We start from the raw sequence: 26,671 nt of genomic DNA, 5'->3' as shown, positions 1-26,671 counted from the left end.
GATATTGAATTTTGAGTTTAGCTCTAGTTCACCTTCCTTTTATGGCAGCGTCTGGTACCTAAACTTAAAATTCATTTGAATCAACCCTCCCTACCATAGCTACGTTATGTGAAGGACAGATATATATGTTTGGTATACAATTTAAAAAAAGGCCAAAACCACTTGGCCTAGAGTTCACTTTTAGGGGGAGCTTTTCATACAATAGAAACAGTAGTTATAGACTCACAGAAGCCACTCCTTGTATGGATCGAAGAACGATCAGGAGCCCGTAGTGGATGGAGGCAGCTTGAGGGATGAGCAGAGAACACATGGCAGTGGCCAGCTGGGAGTAGCCAAATACTGCCTTGGTCCCGAACTTCTGGGTCAACATCCCCCCCACCACCTGGGACAAGATGTAGCACCAGTAGAATGAGCCCAAGATTGCTCCCTGAACTGTTGAATCCCAATCAAACTCCCCCTCTTCCTGTAACCGTAAAATCAACATTATAAAATTTTTATTACATAAAAGTAAACAATATGCAATTGTTTCTGCTTTAGTTTTCCAGTTATAAGCTTTTGTGAGTACAATGATTTAGAATTGGGTAAGTTGTTAAATATTAGGAAGTAAAATAGATTGAAGAGTAAACTTTCATAGGAATAATAGTACCCTGACATATGACCAATATTTTATCTTAGTTGTGAAATCTGTCATTCTTTTGAATAATAAATTAAAATATACAATTTAATAATAAACTGAATCAAGCTTTTAATTACATATTAAATTCGTTACAAAAATATAGTAACAATTTTATAAACTGGACTAGATTTAGGTAAGGAATAAATTGTGTCCTCACAACCATTAACATCTTGTTAATTTGTTTCCAACACCATAGATATTTTAGTTTAAAAGCTTCACTGCTGGTCTATTCTGAGTGAAGATAAATAAGTTTTCTCATTAAACAAAAGATGCACTAGGGCATCTGTCACACTAACTTTTTTACTGAGAAGCCATAATAATACACACTATCTGTATAACTATAGCTATCATTAAAGACCCAACAGCTACTTTTTTAAATTGTACTACTTTCTGTCCAACTGTGCGGTAACTCTTGACAGAAAGGTGCAAGAGACTTTAAATTGGGTACTTAGAGAACTCTACTGATTTTAGGATCATAAGATCAAAGGACAGTAAAGTTGCAAAGAACAGTAATTCGTGAAAAGACAGTCAGTTGGTACAGAAGTTTTTTGGTTCTGTTAAGTTCTTTGATATCAGGAAAGTCTTATGTTGATTCAGTTAATTCAAGTTAAAATTTTTTTTTAATTTTCCTGTAAACATGAAATATAATCTACTGAACCTATTTGTATATTTAAAGATACAGGATGAAAAAATTTCAGAATTAAACCTTATTTGCTACTAACTCGGGAAGTGGCAGGAGCATCATCGTCTTGAAGAGAGGTAGAGTTGAGGGAGTGATCATAGCAGACTAGAGGAGAATCCTGAGTAGAGTTTTGGTTGGAGGAAGGGGGTGGCAGCTTAACCATGGCAACTATGGCAATGTTGATGTCTGTTCTCATCATGAAGCTGACCAGGAAACCAGAGAAAGACAGAAGGTAGAGAACCACCCGAGCTGGAACTGCGTCTGAACAGAAGGAAAAAAATCAATCATCCAATGACTCTGTTTTTTTACAAATAAAGAATTTTAGGAAATTACTACAAACATTGGAATGAATATTTAATAGGATTTTTTTAACTGACCTTGTAGTGACCTGAAGCAATATTTCGGCTGTTTGAGGGAAGGTACATTGTTCTCCTCGGCACGACCAAGATCCTCTAGGGCTGCCATTGTCTCTCTCTCTGGGACCCGGGCTGAGCCCCCTTTAACAGGTGATACACTTTATAAGTGCTTAATATTATTTTATTGCATTGCTTCAGCTGGAATTACTCTGCAAGGTGTCAATAATACAGAATGAAATATTTCTTTAAAAATTAGTGTAAGTAAAGTTGAACAACCATGCTAGTAAGGTAATCGACATTACAATGCAAATAGTGCACTGAGAGAAGTGATGGCCATGAAACTCTCATAAAGTTCAGTGTTCGTGAGTTTTAACAACAACAAACCTGGAATGGAATATTATATTCCTAACAGTATAGATGTCTTTGTTCAATGAAAGATGTTAAACTGTTGTCCAACTTTCACGGAACTGACTTTAAAAACACTTACACATTTCAATTTTCTGATCGAAATCACATTCAAAGTGTCTCCCAGAGTAATTCAAACAATGCAACCCGTTATCAGAGTCTCTCTCTCTGATAACAGATTCCAGCTCAGTAAATCATTTAATTTCTCTTGTAATTTTGCTCCAAAAACAGAACAAAATGTATAAGCGATAGGAGGACAAACTGTGGGAAAGTGGAGTTTTAAAAAATGTAGCCTTCTATAGCTACTAAAACGATAGATATAGATAATATTGGATATTCCTATAGTAATAAAGGAAAAATTTTTTAAAACAACTTATCAACTGACTATCAATTTATAATCCATGAATGACAAAATTTAAATATGTAGTTAAATTTTGTGACCTCTTCAAATAAAATTAATATTCCATAATACAATGTACGAGTTTTATAAGGCTCGAACAGCAGATTGAGCAAACAGTATTGGATTATGCATATAATTATATTTCTCATTTATTTACTTATAATACAAGATAGAAGTACAGCACACAACATCGCGTAACAGGTTTTGCTAAGGTTACATGCAAAATTCAAGCCTGTAGCTCATTTTATTCTTGAGATATCCTGCGGTCGGATAGACAGACATACCTCATACAGAAAAGTAATTTCGCATCTCCTCTACAGACAAAAAAGAAATTCTGTTCACCTACTAAGTGGTTCAATAATGCTCACTCAAATTCCATGGTATGCTAAGCACCATCATCAAACTCAGTGTTGCTAATATAAAAATGAAGCTTCATGCAAAATTTCTATGAAGCCTATGGTCAGTTTATTTTTGAGATATCGTGCCGACAGACAGCCAGAAATTCAATTTTTCCAGCCCCATAAGTGATAGGCCTTGCTGTTATGTAGCTGTACTTTTACAAGATATTATTTTAGATCTGTGTCTATTTTAATTTGTTTGAATTTGCTTATATTTTATTATATTGTAAATCAAATGTACTATTCAATAAAGTAGTTTATTTTTTGAATTGTTATTTCGATCAGTGAGACTAATTTCGACATAAATTTATACAGTACATGTCGTGGTTCAATATTTTTAATTTGGGTCCCTAAAGAATTCTTCTTTTCCTTCCCTAACCATGTTTGTATGTATACGAGTCACTAAAATTGTAAGGCCTTAACCCTAGATGTTTATGAAGCCTATAAAAAAACCTTAAATAAAAATATTTACCAAAATTTGTATTATTATAATATCAATTTATTTAACAGTGGTTTGTGAGCAGTTTAAAAGGTCCAGTGAAGATCAAGTATGCCAAACAGTTTGAATGCTCCCAGTCAAGAACAAGTATGCCAAACAGTTTGAATGCCCCAATCGTGAACAAAGTATGCCAAACAGTTCAAATAGTAGACGGGACATTATTTTGAAACACTGCTGACTTTTAATATTTCAGCCACTATCATGCATCAGCGATATACACTTGACTAGCTTTTTACCTGCTAACTCAGTTATAGCCCTACAATAATAGTTTTATTGACCAGTAATTTTTAATGTACTTGGTCAGAATAGTACATGCTTGCTGAAATTGTGATTGAAATTTACTAGGTTAGAAATGGATGCCGCACTGCATCCTGATTTTGACAGTTTTTGCTGTCTTGCACAAGTTACAGTTGGTGTTTAATATACTGTTTCCTGAATTTAATATTATTTATGAAACCTCAGGTTAAAATAATTTAGATTTTATTTACGTTAAAATAAACTACTATAACCCTTTTAAAACTACTAAGAGGAAAAAATATAAATTAATATTGACGGTATATATGAGATATTTTGCCACATAATATATTCAGATTTTTGTTCATTGAGTTAGTTTTAATAGCATTTGATAATAAAAGTTCAAGTGAGTTAGGGAGGGTATTGCAACGCAATAGTGTGCTCAAATAAAATCTTGCCCATCATTTATATATGTTCACCACAAATCAGAACTCTTCATAATGTTGCTTGTTGTATTGGTTACACAACTCCTATCAATCGTATCAAACAATATTCTACAGAAGCAACCACATGATGTCATCAAAGCCATCTTTTTACAAATAAACCAGGAAAAGCATTTAACATTGACTTTCCACTCTTTTATTTTTTTAAATTGTTTTGTATTAATGAGCCACATGTGTGTATCACTTATTAACATCTCATATGACTGTACTCCACTTGTTTACACATTTGTTTATTCTGCAATTTTCTTGCCATAATGGTTACCAATAAGACCAATCTAAAAATATTTACTAACGCTCAGCTAAATCCCATGGAGTTCCCTGTAGCTTCATCAAACTCAGTGTTACTCATGTAGAAATGAAGCTGCATGCAAAATTTCAAGCCTACAGTTCAGTTTGTTTTCGAGATAACATGCAGACAGACAGAAATGAAATTTTTCCAGCTCCACAGAACTTTACTAAAACTTAGCGAAATATCCCAATAATTAATGTAAAGCAATGGAATACTCAGTTTCATATGGTCTGAACCACATAGATTTCAATTTTGTTGCTGATATCCTGCTCCAATGTAAATTTTGTTAAGTCTCTACAATGATAGAAGGCTACTATGACTGACAATCGAATCATGATCTTTTCTGTGCTCATGTCATTGAACTATTTAGTGTGGGTGTCAGAAAACTTGATTTCACTACACGCTAGTCGAAAAACACAGGAGTGTCTCTGTTTAAAGCGTGATCAAACCGCCAAACCTAGATCTATTGAGGGTACCTAGCACAACACTAGTTAGTTAATGAACTGTGTTGACAGGTCCTACTTTAGTTACAACTTCAGTACTAGTGTCTACGTTTAGATAGTTTTTACTTCAAACTGTCCTTAAAACCTGATCTTCAAGGATTAAAGGGCCAATACCAATCGATATAAATATTTGTTAAAATTCTTTAATTTGTATGGAATTTTGGCTGAGTGTTAGCAAAGCCTATTACTTGCGGGGCTGAACAAATTTAATTTCTGTCTATCTGTATACGTGATATCTCAAAAACGAACTGACCTAAAGACTTGTAATTTTGCATAAAACTTTGTTTATATGTAAGAAACACTGAGTTCGATGATGGTGCATGTCACTCCGTTGGATGGGGTTGAGCTTTAGTTAATACATTTACATTGGTATATATGGGTAACCATTATGCTAACAATAAAATTGCAGAATAAATAAACTTGTGAACAAACTAAGTACTTTCATATGAGTTTATGACATGTTACATATTAATACGTGTGGCTTATTCTACCAATGAAAAGAAAAAATAATGAATGGAAAGTCAATGACAAGATTTGATTTAAGGGCACTATTGTTTTGTACAATCCTCCTCACCTCTACCGGAACTGTTATTATTTTTATTCTGCTATTAAACCTAACTCAATGAACAAAAAATGTGAATATAACATGTAGCAAGATATCTTGAGAAAGATTTCATTCAAATGAAAATTTTCCGAGCGTCATTGAAGCCTATCTATCACTCATCTGACACAGTGCATCTTTTATGTGCTGGGGAAATGTAAAATCTTCTTTTCTGTGCGATGCCTGTCTCTCTATATGTCCGCATGACATCTTGAGAGTGAAATAAGCTATAGGTTTGAAAGTTTGCATGCAATCTCTCGTGACATGTGATGTGGTGTATTATACTCTGTGCTCCTACTTTGTATTATAGCAAGGAAATATTGCAATCTTGCGAAGTGTAAGCTAAACTACTAGAAAACAGACGGTTATTGTGTTGATAAAAAATTCTGAATATTTTGATCGCAGGTACAGACAAACTTAACTTCTTTTCCTGTCTGTTATCATGTATATGCCCTTATAGACATTAGCTGGTCTGATAAGTAGTCCTATTGATGAGGGTATTTCAACACAAATGTTTATGAAACATTAATGTCATCGCCTCACAGCCATATTTTAAATGTATTTCCTAACTCTAACATTATCAGTAAATGACTATCAAGCAAACAAAATACCAACAGACGGCACAGACCAACTTGCAGTGACAGAGCTCATTTGGTTTGTTCAAAGATAAAATAACAACAGAAAGCTTTTACAGTTAGACACCTGCTTATGCCTGTTATTGGTTCTTTCACTTGATACGTGCATTTTGTATCGTTTCAGTAGTTCTTCCAAACAAATATTTTTCTTTATGTTTATACTATTGAAATATGAAGGTTTCATTAAAATAGAATAGTTTTGCTATGTTTCTTTTGAACCACCTTTTCTTTTCATTAATCTTTAACAGTTTGTTTTGTATAAGTGTACGGTATGGTCAAGAACCCGAGAGTCAATTTTCACTACATGAGCACACAACCTGCCAATGGTTATATGATTGTCAGACAACTAGATACGGACTAAAAGACGGTTGATTATAAGTGTTGCAAGCAAAGAAAAATATAACATAAAAAATTATAATTTTATATTATTAACCCTTTTGATACCCTACTATTTCGACCACAACAAAACCTTGCGCGCTTGACGGTCGATTTCTTTGTATGGAAAATGTCCTGTACCAATTATAAACAAGGTCTATATCAGCTATCTCCTTCTAAAGGTACCAAGCTGTATGTAGCCCCATGATAAGGTAAAACCGATCCGTACCCCAGTTTTGGAAATAGACATTCAAGAGCTCCAACATCCAGTGTGTCCTAAAGGCCTACCCCGCTCCAGAGTTACTGGTTGCGTAAGCTTAGCTTATATTTTGTAGTGCGGTTTAACAAGCTTGGTCCATCCTGTACGAGTGCGCTACATGTGTTTTGCAAAGAGCAAAACAACTAACACCTTATTTGATGTTGCTTGTGTTACAAATAAGAGTAAGATAAATAAGTTGAATAGGAAGCTTCCTCTGATTCAGGTTAGCGCTAATTGACAAGCTGACAATCTAATTTTTTATTTATATATTTGCCACGTGCTACCATAGTTTCAGAATAATGTCTAGCCCTAAATCTCTGCTTTATTCGAATTAAAGAATACTTAACCAATTTCTTGGTTTTTGTTCATAACCGAGAAAATGCCAGCATCAGTGTGTGTTCACAAGTGTTGGGTTTAATTGCGATTAAAAGTTATGAAGGAATATAAACAGACGCATGATGTTTAAATTCTATAAATAGGCAATGTTGAGTTCTCAAGTGTTTGACACGCATGATGTTTAAATGCTATAAATAGTTAGTGTGTGTTTTAATCGCTTGGCATAAATACGATTACAAATTATGGTTTAGGAATTTAAACACGCACGGTGTTTAAATTCTATAAATGAACAATGAGGTGTTCTCACGTATTTGGTTTAAATACGATTAAATATTATGGATTAGGATTATAAACACACCTGTGATGTTTAAATTCTATAAACAGACATACAGACAGACAAGGAAGTGTCCATGAGTAATTGTTATACATAATGCATATATGTACTAAGTAACTGTAGATTGTTGTCTTTTCACGCACGAGCAATTATATAAAAACAATTAATTGTCATAATAATTTCTATACTGAACTGCAATAAAATAAATTAACTTGTAACGTTATCAATGTTTAACGGAGCTGTAGTATGAAAAGAAATATTAGTTTAAACCCTCAGTAAAGCATCTTAGAGCATTTGAATAAAAAACATGGATTTTATAGTAAAAAATATGAAAACAAAATAAATACGTTTAATGGATAATTTAACAAAACCCACCTAATTATTTGTTAACTTTAAAACCAATACTTCCGCACGAAGACCTAAATTGTATTTTTTTGTATCATTATAGTAAAAAAAAAAAAAAAAAAAAAAAAAAAAAAAAAAAAAAAAAAAAAAAAAAAAAAAAACTTAACAATCTTGTCGTTAAAGATAATTTTACCTTTAGTAATGGCAATGGTCTTTCTAAATATTTAAACCTGTCTTAAAATTAAATATAAACACAAAGCGTCTTTCTATTTATTAGTGTGATGTGTATTTTGTAAGAACCTATATATATTTGATAGGTTTTTATAACACATATAAGTTCATATATTTAAATTTGTTACAAAATATATATCTAGAGCTTGCCGACCAAAGACCTACAAACGCAACAAACCACCGTGCTGTGAGAATTGACGTACGTCACACTCTTCATTAGCACATTCGTCACATATTTCCTCGCGTCTTTTAATCAGACGCGATGAGTCATCTGAGGCGAACACACTCCCTACCTATTAAACATTAAAATATTGTTAACGAAGACTAAAAGTGTGTTTTTTTAACTTGTAATTGGCTATGTCAGGGATTCAGGGAAGGGCCCATAGGGGCCATCTTCCAAAATTTTGAAAAAGACGTTTTTGTGAATCATTCTCGTTTGTAACCATAAAAAATATAATTAACTTAACTTTATGAACTAAACTTTGAGTATGATTAAATTTCTTTCACAAAATTTCACTCTTTGTTGTGTTGAAATGCAAAATTTCCTGCTTTTAATAACGATAAATTAAAACTTAGATGCTCCCCCCGAAATGTAGGTCTGGATCCATCCTTCAACTGAGGTACCTCGGTTTTGATTGACTGATGGTTTATACTGCATCATATCAAAATATAAGTTTTAAAATAAATTCATATGGCTATTCATTAATTACTTTGGTTCTTTTCAGTTCTTGTTGTTGAGTTACAGCGGTTAGCGTGGTTTATCCTAGTTCGGTTTAATTGATTGAAAACTGACTCTTTAACTGACTGCTTTAAGGTACTCAGACTCAGTTATCTTAGTTCTTTAAAAATCATTAACACATTTTATGTTGCATGGAAGGTAATGTTGTACGTTTATGATGTATTGCAAATTAAAATAATTGAACAATTAAAGCAAAATGTTTACAAGCCAAATTGCTAGCATACTAGTAACTTTGTAGGGTATTAGTTTGACAAGAGATAACTCTTGTAGGCTATTAGTTAAACAGGAGATAACTCATGAAATGCTGTAAATTGAGTCACGGAAAAAGTGTGCGCTCGGACTAGCATCTGTGGAGTAAGAGTTAGGTAGCATATATTTGAACGGCACCAATCATACATCGGTAACAAACGACCTGGCTCACCCTACACGTCGGACCTCAGCACGCTAGGTCCGTATGAATTATCTATCTCCTGTGTAACTAATACAATCAAAGATAGTATTTGGTAATATCATAGTGGTGTTAATAATTTTTAAATTGACGCCACGTGGATGGTACTGAAAGCTAGGACCAACTAGCGTCAAATGAGCTAGGGATGGTGTTACAACGCAAGAGAGCGTTCAAATCTTTGCAACGACTTTTAACATTGACTTTCCACTTTGTTATTTTTTTGCAATATTAGATTAATAATGTTATCATTACTCTATCGAATTAGATCATCTAAATCAATAAAAATGAAATGCCATTCGATGGTAAATGCATTACTAGAGAACGATTAGACCGATTTGGATATTGTTTAGTTTTAAAACGTTCGTAATAATTCAGATTGGGTTTTAATGGAAATACAAATTGTAAACGCTTCAGCAGTTCCAATGGAAACGGAAATTATAAACGTTTCGACAGGTAGTAATAAACTGCAAATTGTGGTGACAAATATAGCCTGGACATTTGCCATCGTTATAGGTTTTAAAAGGTATAACACAACGTTTCAAGGATTGGAATCTATCCTCTTCGTCAGGTGGGGGGAGGCATTAAAAAGGTGATTTGTGCTCGGGACTTTCATGCTGTGCAGTGACAACGCCGAGACTGGACAGCTCCAAGCAGCTTTTGTGTATGTTTGAACCCTTTTCTTTCCATTCTTTACTTCTTTCTGTTCTTTAGTTTTGTCCCTCACCTGACAAAGATGTGAGGATATATTCCAATCCACAAAACGTTGCTTTATACCTTTTATAACATATAACGATGGCAAATGTCCGAATCCTGTTATCCTTTCGAACCTTCCATCGTAAAATAACAAACTTTAAACAAACAAAAATAATTAAAAAATAAAATGTAATCTCTTATCTAACTTTAACTATAGACGGCTACTGACGAGTTAAATCGAAATAAAACTTTACTCTGGGTATTAAAAATTGCTATACATTTCAATTTAATGGTCAAAATCGTCAATATGTGCACATAAGGTATTTGTAATTCGGTTCTGTTGCCACGGAATATGTACAGCAACTAAAGAAATAAATAGAGAGGAACCGAGCACTAATATGACTCAACGAGTCATCCATCAGTGACTAAAATTTTAGGAAAAGTTAGTGTGTAGAGTCCGTTACTATCATGACGTAAGGGGTTATGTCACCTCACATCATGGTTTATATTTCAAGTGAAATCACAAAGCATTCAAAGCATATTCAAAAAAGTAAAAGGATTAACGAAAGTTGAATACATAACTTGACACCTAACACGAATAAGTTGCAAAATTAACAATGTTTATTTGAACCGTGTACACACATTTTCATTATTACTGAGGGGGTTGTATATTATATCCTATTACAAATCAGGATATATTAGGATTAATAATGAAACTCAAATTAATTTGATACCCCTTATATAAGAGAATGTCCTAAAGTGTTAAGTTTTTTTATAAAATTGCACCTATTAAATTTTTATATTTTTTGGCAGTGAGGGTAACATATTTTGTCTAAATACTTATACAGCCGCATATGCAACTGACTCACTGACATATATTCCTATTCCTATATAAGACAGATTCATTATGAATTCCAAATGGAAGATCGTAATGTGCATTTATCAATAATTGCGCAACTCTTGCTGAGTGGGTTATCGCCATCTATTCAATCACATAGTAACGATTATTGCGTGAATTTGGGCCCGTTAAAGTTGAACTCGGGGGCACGTTCTAGCGCCTTCATAGACCTCTACAGTGAGGGCCTGTACGTGTGTTTACTTTGTTGGTCGTTGGCCCGTTGTAGCTATTTTATAGACCACTACTAGTGAGGGAGGGCCTTTAGGTGTGTATACTTTGTTAGTCGTTGGCCCGTTCTAGCTATTTCATAGACCATTACAGTGAGGGAGGGCCTGTACGTGTGTATATTTTGTTAGTCGTTGGTCCGTTCCAGGTATTTCATAGACCTCTACAGTAAGGTAGGGCCTGTACGTGTGTTTACTTTGTTAGTAGGTCGGTTGTTGCTGTCTGACAAAATACAACTACATAAGCTGGCGATATTTTATGTACACATAGTTATCCTATACTGCCGATTCTATCTTGTAGTCATTTTAGTAAGTTTCTTTATTATATGACCCATGTATTTTCGTCATCAATGTAACGTTAGTTATATCACTAAATGTCTACAAGAGCCTCACATTTTTGTTTGACAAAGAACTAAAACAACGCTATTCACGGATATAAATAATTTGATTCTTTGCAACAATACTGTAATGTTCCGCAAACTAGTTCGTCAAGCGTCTGGACAAGTTTGCAAATAAGCCTCCTTGTCGGCTCAGTGATCTTCGGTCTTGACGGTATTGTTATTGATGGATTCACAGAGTGGAACATGCAATTGCCCTAGACCTCTGCCGTCAGCTGCTTAGTTGACCCTGGAATAGCCACGTCACCACCGCTCTATTTCTGATCTACTCTTTTTTACATTTTTTAAATCGAGTTTACAAAGTGTTTACTGACTTTTTTAACATTGATTAGATTAAGGGCTTCTCGTGTGTTTCCATAACAAAATCTTTACTAAAGCCACGGAAAGATGAGTGGTTCCAAAGAGCAATTCACAGAAAATAAAATTTGATACATATTTCGAGTTAATAACCTATAGTGAATATTATTGCTGGACATATCATTATTGCCGTCGAAATGAAAATACGGTAACGAATAAAAAAAAGGCATAGATGGACGACATAACATCGGATATTACAAATTTTATTACGTATAAATGTTATTTTTGTTCAGGTATTACACCGAATTTGCTGAATTAACATGAAAAATTAATGGAAATATTCAAAATGTATTTAAGTGATTGGATTTAAATAAGACGATACAAATATTTTACAGAAATAACAACTCTGAAATAACAATGGTGGGCATTCGAATCTTTTTGTTTCACATGTGTAAATAATTCTTGCATTACAATGTTCACCATAAGTATAATGCAACATCGGTTTTTAATGTTTAAAAATTATGTTTCACGATGAGGTTTCCAGAAAATAGTCTATTAGTAACTTACAATATTTTGGAAATAGGCGACTTCCCACGGTAAACAAATCTTCAACAAAACTGCACTAGATAGTTATGACACACATTCCGTTTTTTTTAATCGCTCGCTATTCCAAATTTACTGTGCGAGTAATAATTATTGTCCTCAAAGTAAATGCAACCACAAATATTATTAAAATAAGCTTTTCTGTTTATACAAAAACTTTGGTAAGTTTTCCTTTTTTTTTGTGACCTACAGGAGCCGTAAAAATGGAAACATAATATTTCTTCTTATTTTCCAAAATCTTTCACGATTTTATAACCGTAACTACTCCTATACTGGTATTGTACATAACACATGTTTAACATAATATACTACATGTAGACTAACACAGATGATTTTACTCGTATAATGCTCGAACATACTACATATTTTTATATTTATTTTGATATTATAATTTAATACTCAAATATTCTTGATTGCGTAATACAGGTTTATTAAAATATTTTGTTATTTTAATTTTTGACAGTGCAAGTCCTTGTAAAAATACAGAAAACTACGATAACTCTCAAATACACGCTTAAACGATAACTTAATAAGACAAATATAGTAACTAACAAACTGTCTTAATTAGTTATCCCTATTGTTTAATTTATTGGTGATTATATCTGAAAGTAAACGAAGACGTTCATACTGCACTCTTGTGTCTAAAACAATAATAGTGTTTTATTCTTCTACCTCTTCCCCATCGACTTGTACCTGTAAATTCCATGTGCATTGTTAATTTTTATCGCCGAACCTAAGAAATAAAATCTTATCACTGTCAAGGGGTTTTGGTACCAACCACGTCGAAAAATAGCTATGAATTCAAATTTTGAAACATGTGTGTGGAGAGCCACATCTATTCAACGACTGTTAGTAAAAACCAAGTCATGACTCCGGCGCGTAAGCCTAAAAATTATGATCTTGTGGTACTTTGATATTATCTAGAGGCCACTATTTTTAGGAATAGTTTTTCTTACCGGTGACCTAAAAATTACATATTAGAAAGAATCGAATTTATTTGACTTACTGTGAAAATTACACGTTATAACTATCGTTTCTTGTTTTCTGCCTCATAAAAGAAAGCGATGTCGAGGAGGAGACCACTCTGTCCCGTTCTACTATTTGCTTTTAGTTACTATCTGCCAGATCGTCCAACGTGATCTGACATCGGATACTTAGACGATCAGGGACGTGATCTGTGATTGGGAAAGCAACGATCGGAAATGCTCCTGGCTATCAATGCCGGCTTTGCTGGTCCCGCATTTCTGGCGAAAAAAGAAAAACATCCAACGTGATAGTACCCAAATTCACGCTCAGATCACGTGAGCAGTCGTAAAGATTACCTTGAACTTGGGTACTACTAGTAACATATTTACGATAACCTAATCTAAACCTACTTGTTTCCCGTATTAACGAATAGTAGATAGGGACAGAGAGACCTCCTTCTCGCTGATATCGCTTCCTTTTGAGACACAGAAAACAAGAATCTACTTCATAATTATATGTAATTTTCATAGTTAGTCAAATAAAGTCTTTTCTTTCTAATAATCTACTTTTTTTTAATAAAATCTATGTTTATAAAAAAATATATAATATAATTTTGTAAAATACATTACGCTGTATTATTTACCTACTTTTGGAAAATACAGCAATAGACATAAACATGTTTTATAGTTATATAGCTTTATAGATTAGTTAGTAATATTCCAACTATGAGGAATAAGAAAAATGGAATCTCTTTCCAAATTCTAGTCGAAAGAATTTAGGTTTATGCTAAAGTCAGTATTTTTATGTAGGTAAAAGAAAATAACACAGTTATAATACTGCCAGACAACGTGCAATACCAGTTGTGGGTACTAAATATAATTTTAAATATGAGGATATAGAACGACGCCCCTTTAATCACAATCGCAGCTAGAAAATAGAACAACTTCTGTAAAGGTCTAGGATAGCTAAGGATGGTAGGCTACACCTTCGGTGCAAGCGTCACACTTAACGATGGGACACCCACAGTGCACTGTACACAGCAACGATGGGATATTTTGGATGCATGCCGAGGATAGCTAACGAGGGTACACCTGAGGTGCTGGCCTCACAGTTAACGATGGAACACCTCCGGTGCATTGTACACAGCAACGATAGGACATTTTCGATTCAGGCCGAAGATAGCTAACGATGTTACACCTGAGGTGCAGACCTCACAGTTAACGATGGAACACCTCCGGTGCATTGTACACAGCAACCATAGGACATTTTCGATTCAGGCCGAAGATAGCTAACGATGTTACACCTGAGGTGCAGACCTCACAGTTAACGATGGAACACCTCCGATGCATTGTACACAGCAACGATAGGACATTTTCGATTCAGGCCGAAGATAGCTAACGATGTTACACCTGAGGTGCAGACCTCACAGTTAACGATGGAACACCTGAGGTGCATTGTACACAGCAACGATAGGACATTTTCGATTCAGGCCAAGGATAGCTAACGATGTTACACCTGAGGTGCAGACCTCACAGTTAACGATGGAACACCTGAGGTGCATTGTACACAGCAACGATAGGACATTTTCGATTCAGGCCAAGGATAGCTAACGATGGTACATCTGAGGTGCTGGCCTCACACTCAACGATGCGATGGGACATCCACGGTTCATTCTACACAGGAACTATGTGATATTTTATATGCAGGCCGAGGATAGCTAACGATGTTACACCTTCGGCACAGGCCTCACACTTAACGATAGGACACCTCCGGTGTATTATACACAGGAACTATATGATATTATCGGTTCAGGCCGAGGATAGCTAACGATGGTACACATTCGGCACAGGCCTCACACTTAACGATAGGGACACCTCCGGTGTATTATACACAGGAACTATATGATATTATCGGTTCAGGCCGAGGATAGCTAACGATGGTTACACATTCGGCACAGGCCTCACACTTAACGATAGGACACCTCCGGTGTATTATACACAGGAACTATATGATATTATCGGTTCAGGCCGAGGATAGCTAACGATGGTACACATTCGATGCAGACATCACGGGTAACGATGGGACACGCATTGCATTCAACGCATTGCACACAGCAAAGATGGGAAATTTTCGAAGCAGGGTGAGGTTACCTAACGATGGTATATCTTCGGTGCAGTCCCTACCGGTTACGATGGACATCTCCTGTGCAGTACACGCAAATAACCATGCGCGAAAGGTACCCAACGAACACGTACGTACCAATCAAAGATACATACGCAGTTTGCAAGTTATCTGTCGGTGACATATACATTAAGTTATAAGTGGTACTTTTCATTCGTCTGCAGTATTTCATATTTAGTTCCTTTATCACAAGCTTGAATTGTTTTTGAATCAATATAATTTTTATAGGCCGACTACGAGAGATTTATCAATACATTTATGAGAACCAGATTTCATTCGAATACGCAGAAAGTTGCTTGAATCGTGCGCGAATAGACTGAACGTCCTTCGACATAACTAAATTTTTTTTAAACCTTAACTAAACTTTACCTTTGCTTAAAGTTTGTTATTAACAATAGAAGGGTTGAAAAGATAGGATATCGGAAATTCGACATCGTTATGTATAATAAAACGTATAACAGGTTATTACTGTAATTTGCCTTCATTGAATTGTCAATTGAAAGTACAACATGGAATTCAAACAATTAATGTTCTACGCTACAATCGGTGTTTTTAGAAGTACTCGTATGTCAATAATAGTAACGGTGTGTAACAATAAATAGTTTATACGCGTATATTAGGGCCCCCCGAATCTAGCCAAACAGGATACATTTCTTTAGATTTAGTGATAAAACACGTACTCATTGTCTCTAATTCAGAGGCGGCCGGATAATATAAGCTTAGTAAGCAATTCTACATATTTAACTAGTATTTATCTATTAGTTTATTGCTTAATAGTAAATATAACTAAAAGTACGTAAATCAGTAGAAATAAAACAAACAAAACTGTCCGCACCTTATGTTAGCGTATTAAAAGAGATGTATTGCTTACATTATACATTCGTACAAGCTGCCTTTTGTATTATATAAGTTCTTATCGCAGGAACTTTTACTCTTATTTCTCACCAACAGCGGATATAGTAGCAAAATTGTATACCTTACCTTTACGTCTGCCAAGAAATAAAAAGTGATTAGGCGAGTAGTTATAGTATTTATATTCAGCTAGATTTGAGTGAATATAAAATGCGCATAGTAATAAAATAATAAGTAGAGCTCTAAAGAACACAGTGTATGCAAGATTAGTTATGACAAATTAAAATAAAAGTGAAATTTTTAACGAATAATCTATTTACATGCAGTATAACCAATACTATTTTTTATAGTTTTTAATATGTAATTATTAGATATAATCGGATATTAACTGTTTGATATGGAAGAATAGTGCAGTATTATTTTCTCTTTATAGTTTATTAAATATACAATTTTAAAAATGTAAATATATGTAAATGTATATAATATATACAATTTATAATAAAATAAAATAAATATATAATATAGAAAAGGGTGTCACAAATTTCTATATAATATGTATATATACCAATATAAAATATATATATATATATATATATATATATATATTTATATTGGTATATATACATATTATATAGAAATTTGTGACACCCTTTTCTGAACACCCTGTATATATATAATCATAAAATAGTAGTTGCTTTCAGCACATTTTGAACATATTTTTTAGAAAGTTATGTAGGGAAAATTTTTCAACTTGAAGATTTATAATCAAAAACAGTTTTTACATGCAGTACAAGTAATATTTTTATTTCATAGCAGTCAACATTAATGATATATAATCCAACTTTAAATTGTATGATTATGAATAAAGTTTAAAACTGTACATTATAAAATCTTATCGGCACAATAAATTATTAATTATCCGAGTAAAGTGATAATTGCAGAAGGGCAAATGATTACAGTGTTGACGGTGGTAGTGTGCAGAATTACGAGTACAACAGTCACTGTCTGCCTGACCGGCTAGCATAGATAAAGAGACGACTGTTTACAGTAAGTACTAGGTACCTTGCAGCGAGCAGCATACATATTGGCGGGTGATAGCGTCCACGAGCCCTGGGTCCAAATTGGCCATGGTTTCTTCTGGCACACATACTGTACGTGCCCGGTCAGCACGGTGAACTCCCGCTACTGCCAAACACCGGCAGCGTCAGCGTTTGTCAGCACTTGTACCGCCACTGCCCTACTGTGCTGTCTGCTCGCTAACACAGCGCTATTGTAGTCCCGCGCGTTTCTCACAGGTCGCGCCACTGGTGTGCGCTTGCGTAGAACGTCATAACCTCTTTGTTTCCACCGTCCATTCATTTAATAAGTGCGTGTGCAATTCCGTATGAGCTAAGGAAACGCACGTCCTCTTGTTTTTTTGCATATATCTGTAGCTAATAATAAAATTCACAGACACCAGTGCCGGCCCTAGCAACAGTGCAAATCTTAGGTGGGGGGGGGGGCGTTTAATTACTTTTGGGCTAAGATTTGCCCAATTTTAAGTTAGGTAGTTAGGTAATAATCTAGTGACTTCAATCTAAAGAGAAGACACAAACCTTTACGAATTGAATATTGGTGTGTTAAAAAATCTAATAAGTATTTTGTTTTGTATTACCATACAAAATTCAGTTTTGTTACATTTTTTAAATAAAAAAGACGTGATAGTTGGATGACAAGTTGTAGGTTTTTTATAAAACGTATTCGTATTTCAATTTTTAATATTAACATACCGTTAATATTTACTACTTAATATTTATATAATAGTCTTTCCCATACCGTGCCGTCCTTCAATGTTTTTTGTATTATTAGCCTAATTTCAAACACAAAGTTACTTTTAACATTTGAAATGGTAAATGGAAAAAGTAAACTAAATCCTGTGTACAATTTTAACAATAGGAAAAGAGCTATTTAGATATTGTATTTGAACATTCCTTAGGATTGTCAATTTCATCTGGCATTATTTGTGGAAAAGTTTCTATTTATTTTCACCGCTCAGAACCACCGGTATTTTCGATTCATGCTCTTCTGATCAAGGTGACAAGATTTCTCATACAAATGCTTAGATAGATAAAGAATATCCAGAAATGGTAGAACATCCTTTCTAAAGCGATGTCAATTGTGGGATGAAAGTAAAAATAAATAAAATAAATAAACATGCCTTTTATTTCAAGCGACTATCAGATACATCTGTTTTTCATAATAACTCACGTCAACATGATACAATATATTTTAGACACTAAACTTATTTAAAACAGTTAAAAGTACAAAGTTAAAAGTATAAAACGTTCACTCCATTGAAAAGAGGTGCTTTTTTAGCTGAAGTTTAAAATGGCGACCTTTAAGCAATTTAAGGTCAAAAGGGAGACCGTTGTACAACTTTGGGCGAAAATGGGAAAACCCCCTTCGACCAATCTCCAACCTCACTTTGTTAAAGTGAAGTTGGTCACTCTGCCGAGTGTTGCGGCAAACGATCTCGGCACGACTGCACAGCCTTTCTGCCAGGTACCGTGGCTCCCGCTGGAACAGTACATTGTTTATAAGGCAGCAAGTCTGCATCCTACACACGGCATCCATGGTCATGAGTCCTGCAGCATCTCGAAAGGGTGACACGTGATCTCTTCGACAGAGCCCGTATACAAATCGAATTGCAGTGTTTTGCATTCTTTGAATTCGTTCTGCGTCTTCCTTTGAGATGCTACTGCCGTATGCAGGAAAACAGTAATAAAAAATTGGCAACTCGACAGACAGGACAAGACGCAGCTTAACGGACTCTGGAAGGGTGGATCTCAGCGTATACATGCCTCGCAGTCTCCCCAGTGCTCTCTGAGAAACATACGACACATGGTCAGAAAACCCCAGCCCACTGTCCAGCACAACGCCAAGCGTCTTTACAGTGTCACTTACACTCAAGTTTTCATTGCCAATCCTGATTTGCACGTTGCTCTCTTTGATACACTGCACCTGAGCCGCTGATGCTATGTAGAGAACCGTGCATTTTTTAGCGTTCAGCTTAAGACCATGTCTCCCCGACCACACTCGCATGCTCTCCAAATCTGAATTTACGTTAGCAATAGCCTCCTCCAACCCATTTAACCCAAATGGCATATGCAACTGGCAATCATCAGCATACAGATGGAATTTGCAGTGGCGCACACAGTTGTCCACATCTGATGTGTACAATGTGAAGAGTACCGGGCCTAGACAACTTCCTTGCGGGACGCCCCTAGCTTTCACAAGAGGAGAAGAAGTCATCGTACCCATCCTGGTCATCTGTTGCCTCTCAACAAGATACGACCTAAACCAGTTTAGTGCATTATCCCCGAAACCAAGAAACTTCATCTTTGCAAGCAATAAAGAATGTCTGATTGAGTCAAAAGCCTGGGAGTAGTCAAGCATGACTAGTGAACTACACCGGCCTCCGTCCCGAGTCTCAAACAAATCACTAAACAAGTTAACCAGTGCAGTACATGTCCCGTGATGTTTCCTGAACCCAGACTGGAGTTTCGGTAGAATATTTTGCTCATCAACAAAATCCTCAATTTGTCTCACAACCAACTTTTCCACTATTTTCGACATGGCTGGTAAGATTGATATGGGTCTAAGATGAGAAACACTTGTTGGTATCTGTGTTTTCGGCAATGGTTTGACTATACTCATTTTCCATGTCTGTGGAAACCCATCTCTTGCCAAGGACATATTTACAAGGTGGGTAATGGCATCAATAGCATATGGGCTTACTGCTCTTATCATATCAATACCGATGACGTCTGTTCCTAATGCCTTAGAGGTAATTTCATTCATTGCTGACACCACCTCTTTGTGTGAAACTATCCTAAACTTAAACTTGTTAGTTAGTCCTACCCTTCTGTTCATATCATAAAACTGCTCCAATGCTTCATCAGGTTCGCAATACGTGTCCATCTCTATGAAGTACTTGTTTATATCATTAGTATTCATGTTTGGAGGCAGTTTTTGATCTTTTGACCCCTCTATACTATTCTGCCGTAAGCATTTCCAGAAAATACTAGAGTCTCTACAATTGGCCTCTAAAAAGTAATCAATGTTGTACTTTTCCCCGTCGACACCTCTCATTCATGCAGACAACAATGTAAAATTTATAGTCGACATGCAATGGTAATTTAGGAACATCCGCACTGGTTCGTCTACTTTCCGAATTTCACACCTTAGAATAACTATCTAACATCTTTGTTACAACTTTCCGTAGGTGGAATTACCCACCATTTTTTATACCGTAGGAATTATTTATATCCTACGATATCTTATATAGATAAGAAGTAATTATTGATATTTTAACACTCATAAGAGTCAATATTGATGGCCATTTTGATTTTAGCTCCGTAAAGAACAATATTAAATTTCAAATATAATTTTTACACCCTTTTGTCTTAGGAATGATGTTCCATTTTAAAGGTACAATTAATATAACTCAAAAAATTTTTAAAGTTTATCTTCGATACTTGTATTCGTTATCCAAAATGTAGTTATTGTTAAATATTCAAAATATACACTTTGTAAGAAAAACTAAAGCGTGTATGGAAGTGAATTAGTCTTTTAAACGAGACATCTCTCGCGAGACTACGACATAAAATAAGTACTTAAACGTGTTTGAAGTTACAGTTTTCTTATCAGGTACAACTCAAGGTCGTTTATCTTCAGCCGCCTGCCAGCTAAAGGAGGCTAAAAGGAGATAATAGCACCTGTTTCTCCTTTTATTTTACCTTTATTTTTTAATACAGAATAAATAGTTTTTAATGTAAAATTTGGAACATGTCATTATTTTATATACAGTTTTTTATATTTCATAAATTTTACTTAAATTATAAAAACCAGCTTTGTAATTATATAAACCAATTGCAAACTCAGCCATGTTATGTTTAACTTCAATTAATATTTTTAAGAATTAATTTTGTAGATTAGAAAGTCTGATTTGTGATATACGTAATAGTTTAGTGTCAAATTAAGTTCTTAATAAGAGTTAAAAGATTTATTTTAACCGACCGAACAGTTCGTGATATTATTTGTGAGAACGCAATCCATCTCCGTATCCCACCGTGCCAGGGAGCACCAAACCCGGAATATCAAAGACTTCAAAAGAGTTGTCATTGGATACCGTCTAAAGTACTACAGATTAACCCTAATAATTCCTGAATCGGTTTTGAATATTGTTGTCCATTACTTTCACAATACAATGCCTGGAGGTTCATCTACTCCAAAAGGGTTGCCATAGTGAATTTTCACCTGGAAAGTTAGATGTCCTTAGTCAAACCTAGGATCTGTAATAGTTATTGAGCGAAATTATTGTCTTTGTCTCAGATCAAGAGTTAAAAAGGATCTGAAAATTGAGGCTTAATTTGGCAACATTATTGTACCACAGGAACACAAGCACTAAGTGTAGTGTGTACGCATCTGTTCGCTCTCACGTTTAGATAAAATTGTCATTAGATTACATCCGTTATCAACTGATAACATAAACTATACGAAATTAATCTTGTTCATTCAGTGGAAATATACTGTCTTATTAATAATAATCACGATAATCAAAATAGCTATAACACTCCAAATAACTATTTCAATTTTACATGTAATTTTATATCATTTACGGTATGTATACAATTAGGTTATCGTAGTAAGTAAATAGGTAGTTACTCTTATTGAAACCAAGAAAACATAATGTATTGTAATTTGAATCCAAAAGAGGCGTGTACTAATTAAATTTGCGAAAACAATAATACAATTTTAAATGTTTTTATTAAAAGACAGGATTGTAGAGGTTAACATAGTTAACCATGCAAGTAGTTATCGTGTGACTAATGATTTAACAGTTATGGTTATGTCACCGGATAGATAACGAAGCCATGTTTTCAATAGACTAAATAATTGCTTCGCTTAGGCATGGCAACGTAAATGCAAATACGAGTGAAAGCAGGAAAATACGGGTACAAATGTTCATTCAGTTCAATTTATTCATTGATAATTATCAAATACGATTTTAAATGTATTGGTGAAATGAAAACACAATACACAATACACACTATTACGAACTAACAGATCATTTGACCAATAAGTTGAAACACATTCTAAACGGTGTATTGTGCAGATACAGGCTAATTTAGTTTTTATGGGAGTATTGTATCATTTGTATTGTTTATTGATTACTCAAATCACATATTATAGTTTTTGTTTTTTTCATTCGAAGATTCGAATTTTCCAACCTAAGTTACTTTTTGTGTATCAATAAGTAAGAACTCTTTCTTGACCATTTAAATTGATAGTGGAAGTTAAATAAATAAAAGAACTTTACAATCTGTGGGGACAAAATGTTCGTCTGATTGATTTTACAAGAAGAAATATATGAAATAAAACTAATGAACTAGCAAATTGACCAATCATCTGAGGAGTGATTCTGAGGTAGAACGAATCCCGGAAACTCACGCTAATGACTATTACCCATCTCCCAAGCACATACGTAACAAAAGTTATCATGGTCTGCCGCTTTAAATAAATACTGAGAATTTTAATATGCTTCATACATTTTATCTCCCTCCTGCTTAGAGATTATCAACAACTACGAGTAACAGAATATATTACTTTAATGATTATTAAATAGTTAAATATAGATAGTTTAAAGCTGCGTTAAAAGTTATAGTTGTATGGCACACCAAATCTCAAGCATTTTTAAATTTATACGCACTGAATTCTTCTAGTTAAATTAAACAGTTAATTAAATTCAAAGTGATTCTTGTAACAAGCTATGTTTAAGTGTGGATAAATCATAACAGCTATGTATGAGGCTCTTGTATATCTCCTTCCATGCTAACTTGACAGTATTACTTCTCTGATTTTTAATTTCAAAACTTACTTTTACTTTTAGCGGCAAGATGCTTCAGCGAGATTTGGGACCTTCGCTACGCAGAAGTTTCTCTCAGGTAGTGTTACAGATAAAATCTCCGATAAAATCTCAAAAAATGTGTTCTTGACGACTAAAGCAGGATAACTACCAAAGATTCAATTCCATTTTTACAAATCACCAATTTTCGATCCAAATCGCAAGCCATGCTTATTTAGTTTGTTATATTGTTATCTGTTTTAAAATAACAAATGCTATAATATTAGTCTATCGTGAAATGTGTGTGAGTCACAGCATGCCAAATAAAGATTGGTTTTAAATGAAGGTTTATGATGGACTACAATCTCTGGTCTGTTGCGGGGCTTCTTTTGAGGCAGTTAAAGTTGATATCACTTAACCAGGTTACTATGGGTTCTCTTTCGATAAAAATCGTTCTGTAATAAATATTATGGTAATTTGTAACAAGATGATCTTATATTGATACATATAGTAACGTTAAATAAACATATTTACACGCTGGAGCACAGTATGCCTGCTATACAAAATATCACCAGGACTTCCTTCTGTAAAGTCCGTACAAATTTATCTATTTAGGTCAAAACCGCCATAACAATTATTTTAATTATTAAGATAACTTGTCCAATAACGAGTTGAATGCTCGAAACGGGAAGTGACCTCTAATTTATTTTATTTCTGTTGAGTCGTGAACCATAAACTTAAGAGCGCGATGAACCTAAAATGCAATAGTAAAACATGTCGTCTATAAGTGTACATACATATTTATAACATTATTATACATTATTGTAACAAATTCTTTTCTGAGATTGACTTTACAATGATCTCCTAACAAATGGTCCAAATCATCGTAATGATCAAAGGTTATCAGGTATTTATAAGTAAGTTATACAATAAAGAAAAATGTAATCAATGTATAGCATTAACAGCTTGTGGTACAGCTTTCTTAATTTATTTAAATTTTGTTTCTGATTAAGAATGTACGAAATCAATACTGTACTTACTGCATGTGAAACTTTGCATATCAAAATGTGCAATGCTCTCTCTCTCTTTAAATACGGTGTTCATTTTCTTAAAGTATTATTTTATAGTCGTTTTATCGTACGCCAATTTTTATAAGACGTGCAGTTAAGTACGTATACTAAATGGCTAGAATATCTCAAAAGATCGTAGTATAATGAACCTTCTAAGTCTCAAAAGGTGGTATGTAGATCACAAGAAAGTTTGTGAGAGACAAGTAGTTATACTCGTATTTTATGGTTTTGTATTGCAAGCCAATTCATATAAGCGGTGCAGCTCAGTACGTTTACCAAAGGGCTTGAATCTCTCAAAAGATCATAATGGACCTGCTAAGTCTTAAAATGTGATATGTAAATCACAAGCCATTTTGTGAGAGATAAGTAGTTATACCCGTATTTTATGGTTTTGGATTTGAAGCCAATTCCTATGAGAGATGCAGCTCAGTACATTTACTAAGTGGCTCTCAAAACATCGTAGTATTCTGGACCGTTAAAGTCCTAAAATACAGGTATGGTGTATAGATCACAAGCCATTTTGCAAGAGACAAGTTATCATATTATTTTGTATCACTCCTGTTATTATGAGGTTGAATAAATAATGTTTGATTGATTACACGTAGGATAAATATTAATACTGCAAGTATCCAACTTGATACGTAAGGAATCAAACCCAGGTACGCAGTTGTGAATAGGAAATAGGCGTGACTAGACTAATGCATGGGTGGAAGTGTAGCCTTGAATTATAAATTCTGTGTAAGAACCTAAGATCAGTACTTTAGCAAGATTACACAAGGAAGAAGTTGTTCAGTGTTACGTGCGATTCGAACGACTACAGGAACTTCGATCTTGGCCTCAGTAAGCTGCTCAAATCCGGTTTCTAAAGAAAATTCCTTCCGTCTCTTCCTCACCTAAAGATTACTTTGCAAACTTCGTTATTGAAAAGACTTTTGCGGATGTCACATGACATAGGAAGGGCGATAGCAACACACCCTAACTCCTCCCCCCTCTCATCACTGGGGTGGCATACACAACTCTAGCAACACAGTGACTTTAGAACAACCGTCCGTATTTGTTTCTAAGGCTTATTCTACCCATGACGAAATCTTTATATGTAACAGTTTATGGATAAAGTCCCTCATAGAAATAGAGTGATATCAACGTTTATTAAAGGTATATATTTTAAAAGCTATGTAAACATGTAAAAATAGTTGATTCTCAAATTTTGAGTCATACCTAACTACAAGTATATTAAGACCCCGTTTCCCCTGTTTTCAAAGTTCTTTTTTATTGTCAAACCAGTTATGTAATGTAAATAAGTTTTACCACATTTTAACCAAATTTAAATAATGATTTACTGAAGTTGATAAAGCTACCCACAGAGAACGCCTAAAGAAATACGCCTTTTAAAACTCAACATGAGTTCTTTGATTCTTCTTATTTAAAACCATGTGAATGTCATTGCAATCGGATAATATTTCTTTAACATTTTTGCAATCCGTAGATGCAAAACTGTACCTGATATCTATGGATAGAGCTTGAACGATTTTATGTGACGGATATCCGGCCACTGCCAGCTCAAGAGTTAAGCACAAAATTGGCTTTAACACCTCAAGTAATTGTTAAAAAAGAATCTACTTCAAATAGAAGATATAAATAATATAAGCATTATATATGTATATTATATGTATATATATTATATATTCTTTTTAAAATTAAGCTATTTTTGCATGATTGGAAGAGTGCGAATGGAATTAGTACGGACTTATACACACGATGAAAGTCACAAAGGCAGTTTAGACTTACTTGTAGTGAAGCTGTTTTACTGTGGAAGGTTGGACAATGCTGAATGACGGTCGTATAGGGAGAGCCCTCGATGCACTATAACCTATCAGATCCCAGCGATCGGAGATAAGCAACAGATTAACCCCTTATATAACAACGTAATCACACTGTTTTCAATGGCCGTTGTCTCTCATTACCGAATATACTGGAATTTGTTCGTGGTCGTTAACTTGTCATTATGAATAACCCCGTTAATTATCGAAACGCATAGTTATGCATAAGTTCAAAGCTGCATCGTTGTGTTTATTTCTAAAAACGTTTAAAATTTCAAACTGTTACAGATGTAGCGTAATTTTTAATTATTGATTTCCAATTTACCTCCAGCATTACATTTTTTTATATAAAAAAAAGAGTACAGTTTTACACACGCACGCACACGCACACGCACACACACGTACACTAAATATATATATATGTGTGTGTGTGTATATATATATATATATATATATATATATATATATATATATATATATATACAACTACATTGGGAACGCGGAAATTATTAGGAATCTCTCACTTTATTTTACC

The 26,671-nt window shown here is 34.3% G+C and overlaps 1 protein-coding gene across 5 annotated transcripts in view; it reads right to left on the bottom strand.

Moving 5' to 3' along the window:
• LOC124362863 (sialin-like) overlaps positions 1 to 26,671 on the bottom strand; it is a 136,917-nt gene that overhangs the window by 24,798 nt on the left and 85,448 nt on the right. For 3 of the 5 annotated variants that reach the window (XM_046817728.1, XM_046817726.1, XM_046817725.1), the window contains 3 exons: positions 1,736 to 1,855; positions 1,399 to 1,619; positions 227 to 463 (listed from right to left, as the gene is read on the bottom strand). In XM_046817728.1, the coding sequence (XP_046673684.1) occupies positions 227 to 463; positions 1,399 to 1,619; positions 1,736 to 1,823 (546 nt within the window). In that variant the 5' untranslated portion in view covers positions 1,824 to 1,855. Of the gene's footprint in view, positions 1 to 226; positions 464 to 1,398; positions 1,620 to 1,735; positions 1,856 to 17,422; positions 17,610 to 26,104; positions 26,227 to 26,671 lie in introns of those variants that run through there. The other 2 variants (XM_046817727.1, XM_046817724.1) reach the window with 2 other exon arrangements.

The sequence above is a fragment of the Homalodisca vitripennis genome, chromosome 5 (genome assembly GCF_021130785.1).
Source record: "Homalodisca vitripennis isolate AUS2020 chromosome 5, UT_GWSS_2.1, whole genome shotgun sequence".
Lineage (NCBI taxonomy): Eukaryota > Metazoa > Arthropoda > Insecta > Hemiptera > Cicadellidae > Homalodisca > Homalodisca vitripennis.
The sequence above is the reverse complement of the archived record's forward strand: the minus strand, read 5'-3'. Positions and strand labels throughout refer to the sequence as shown.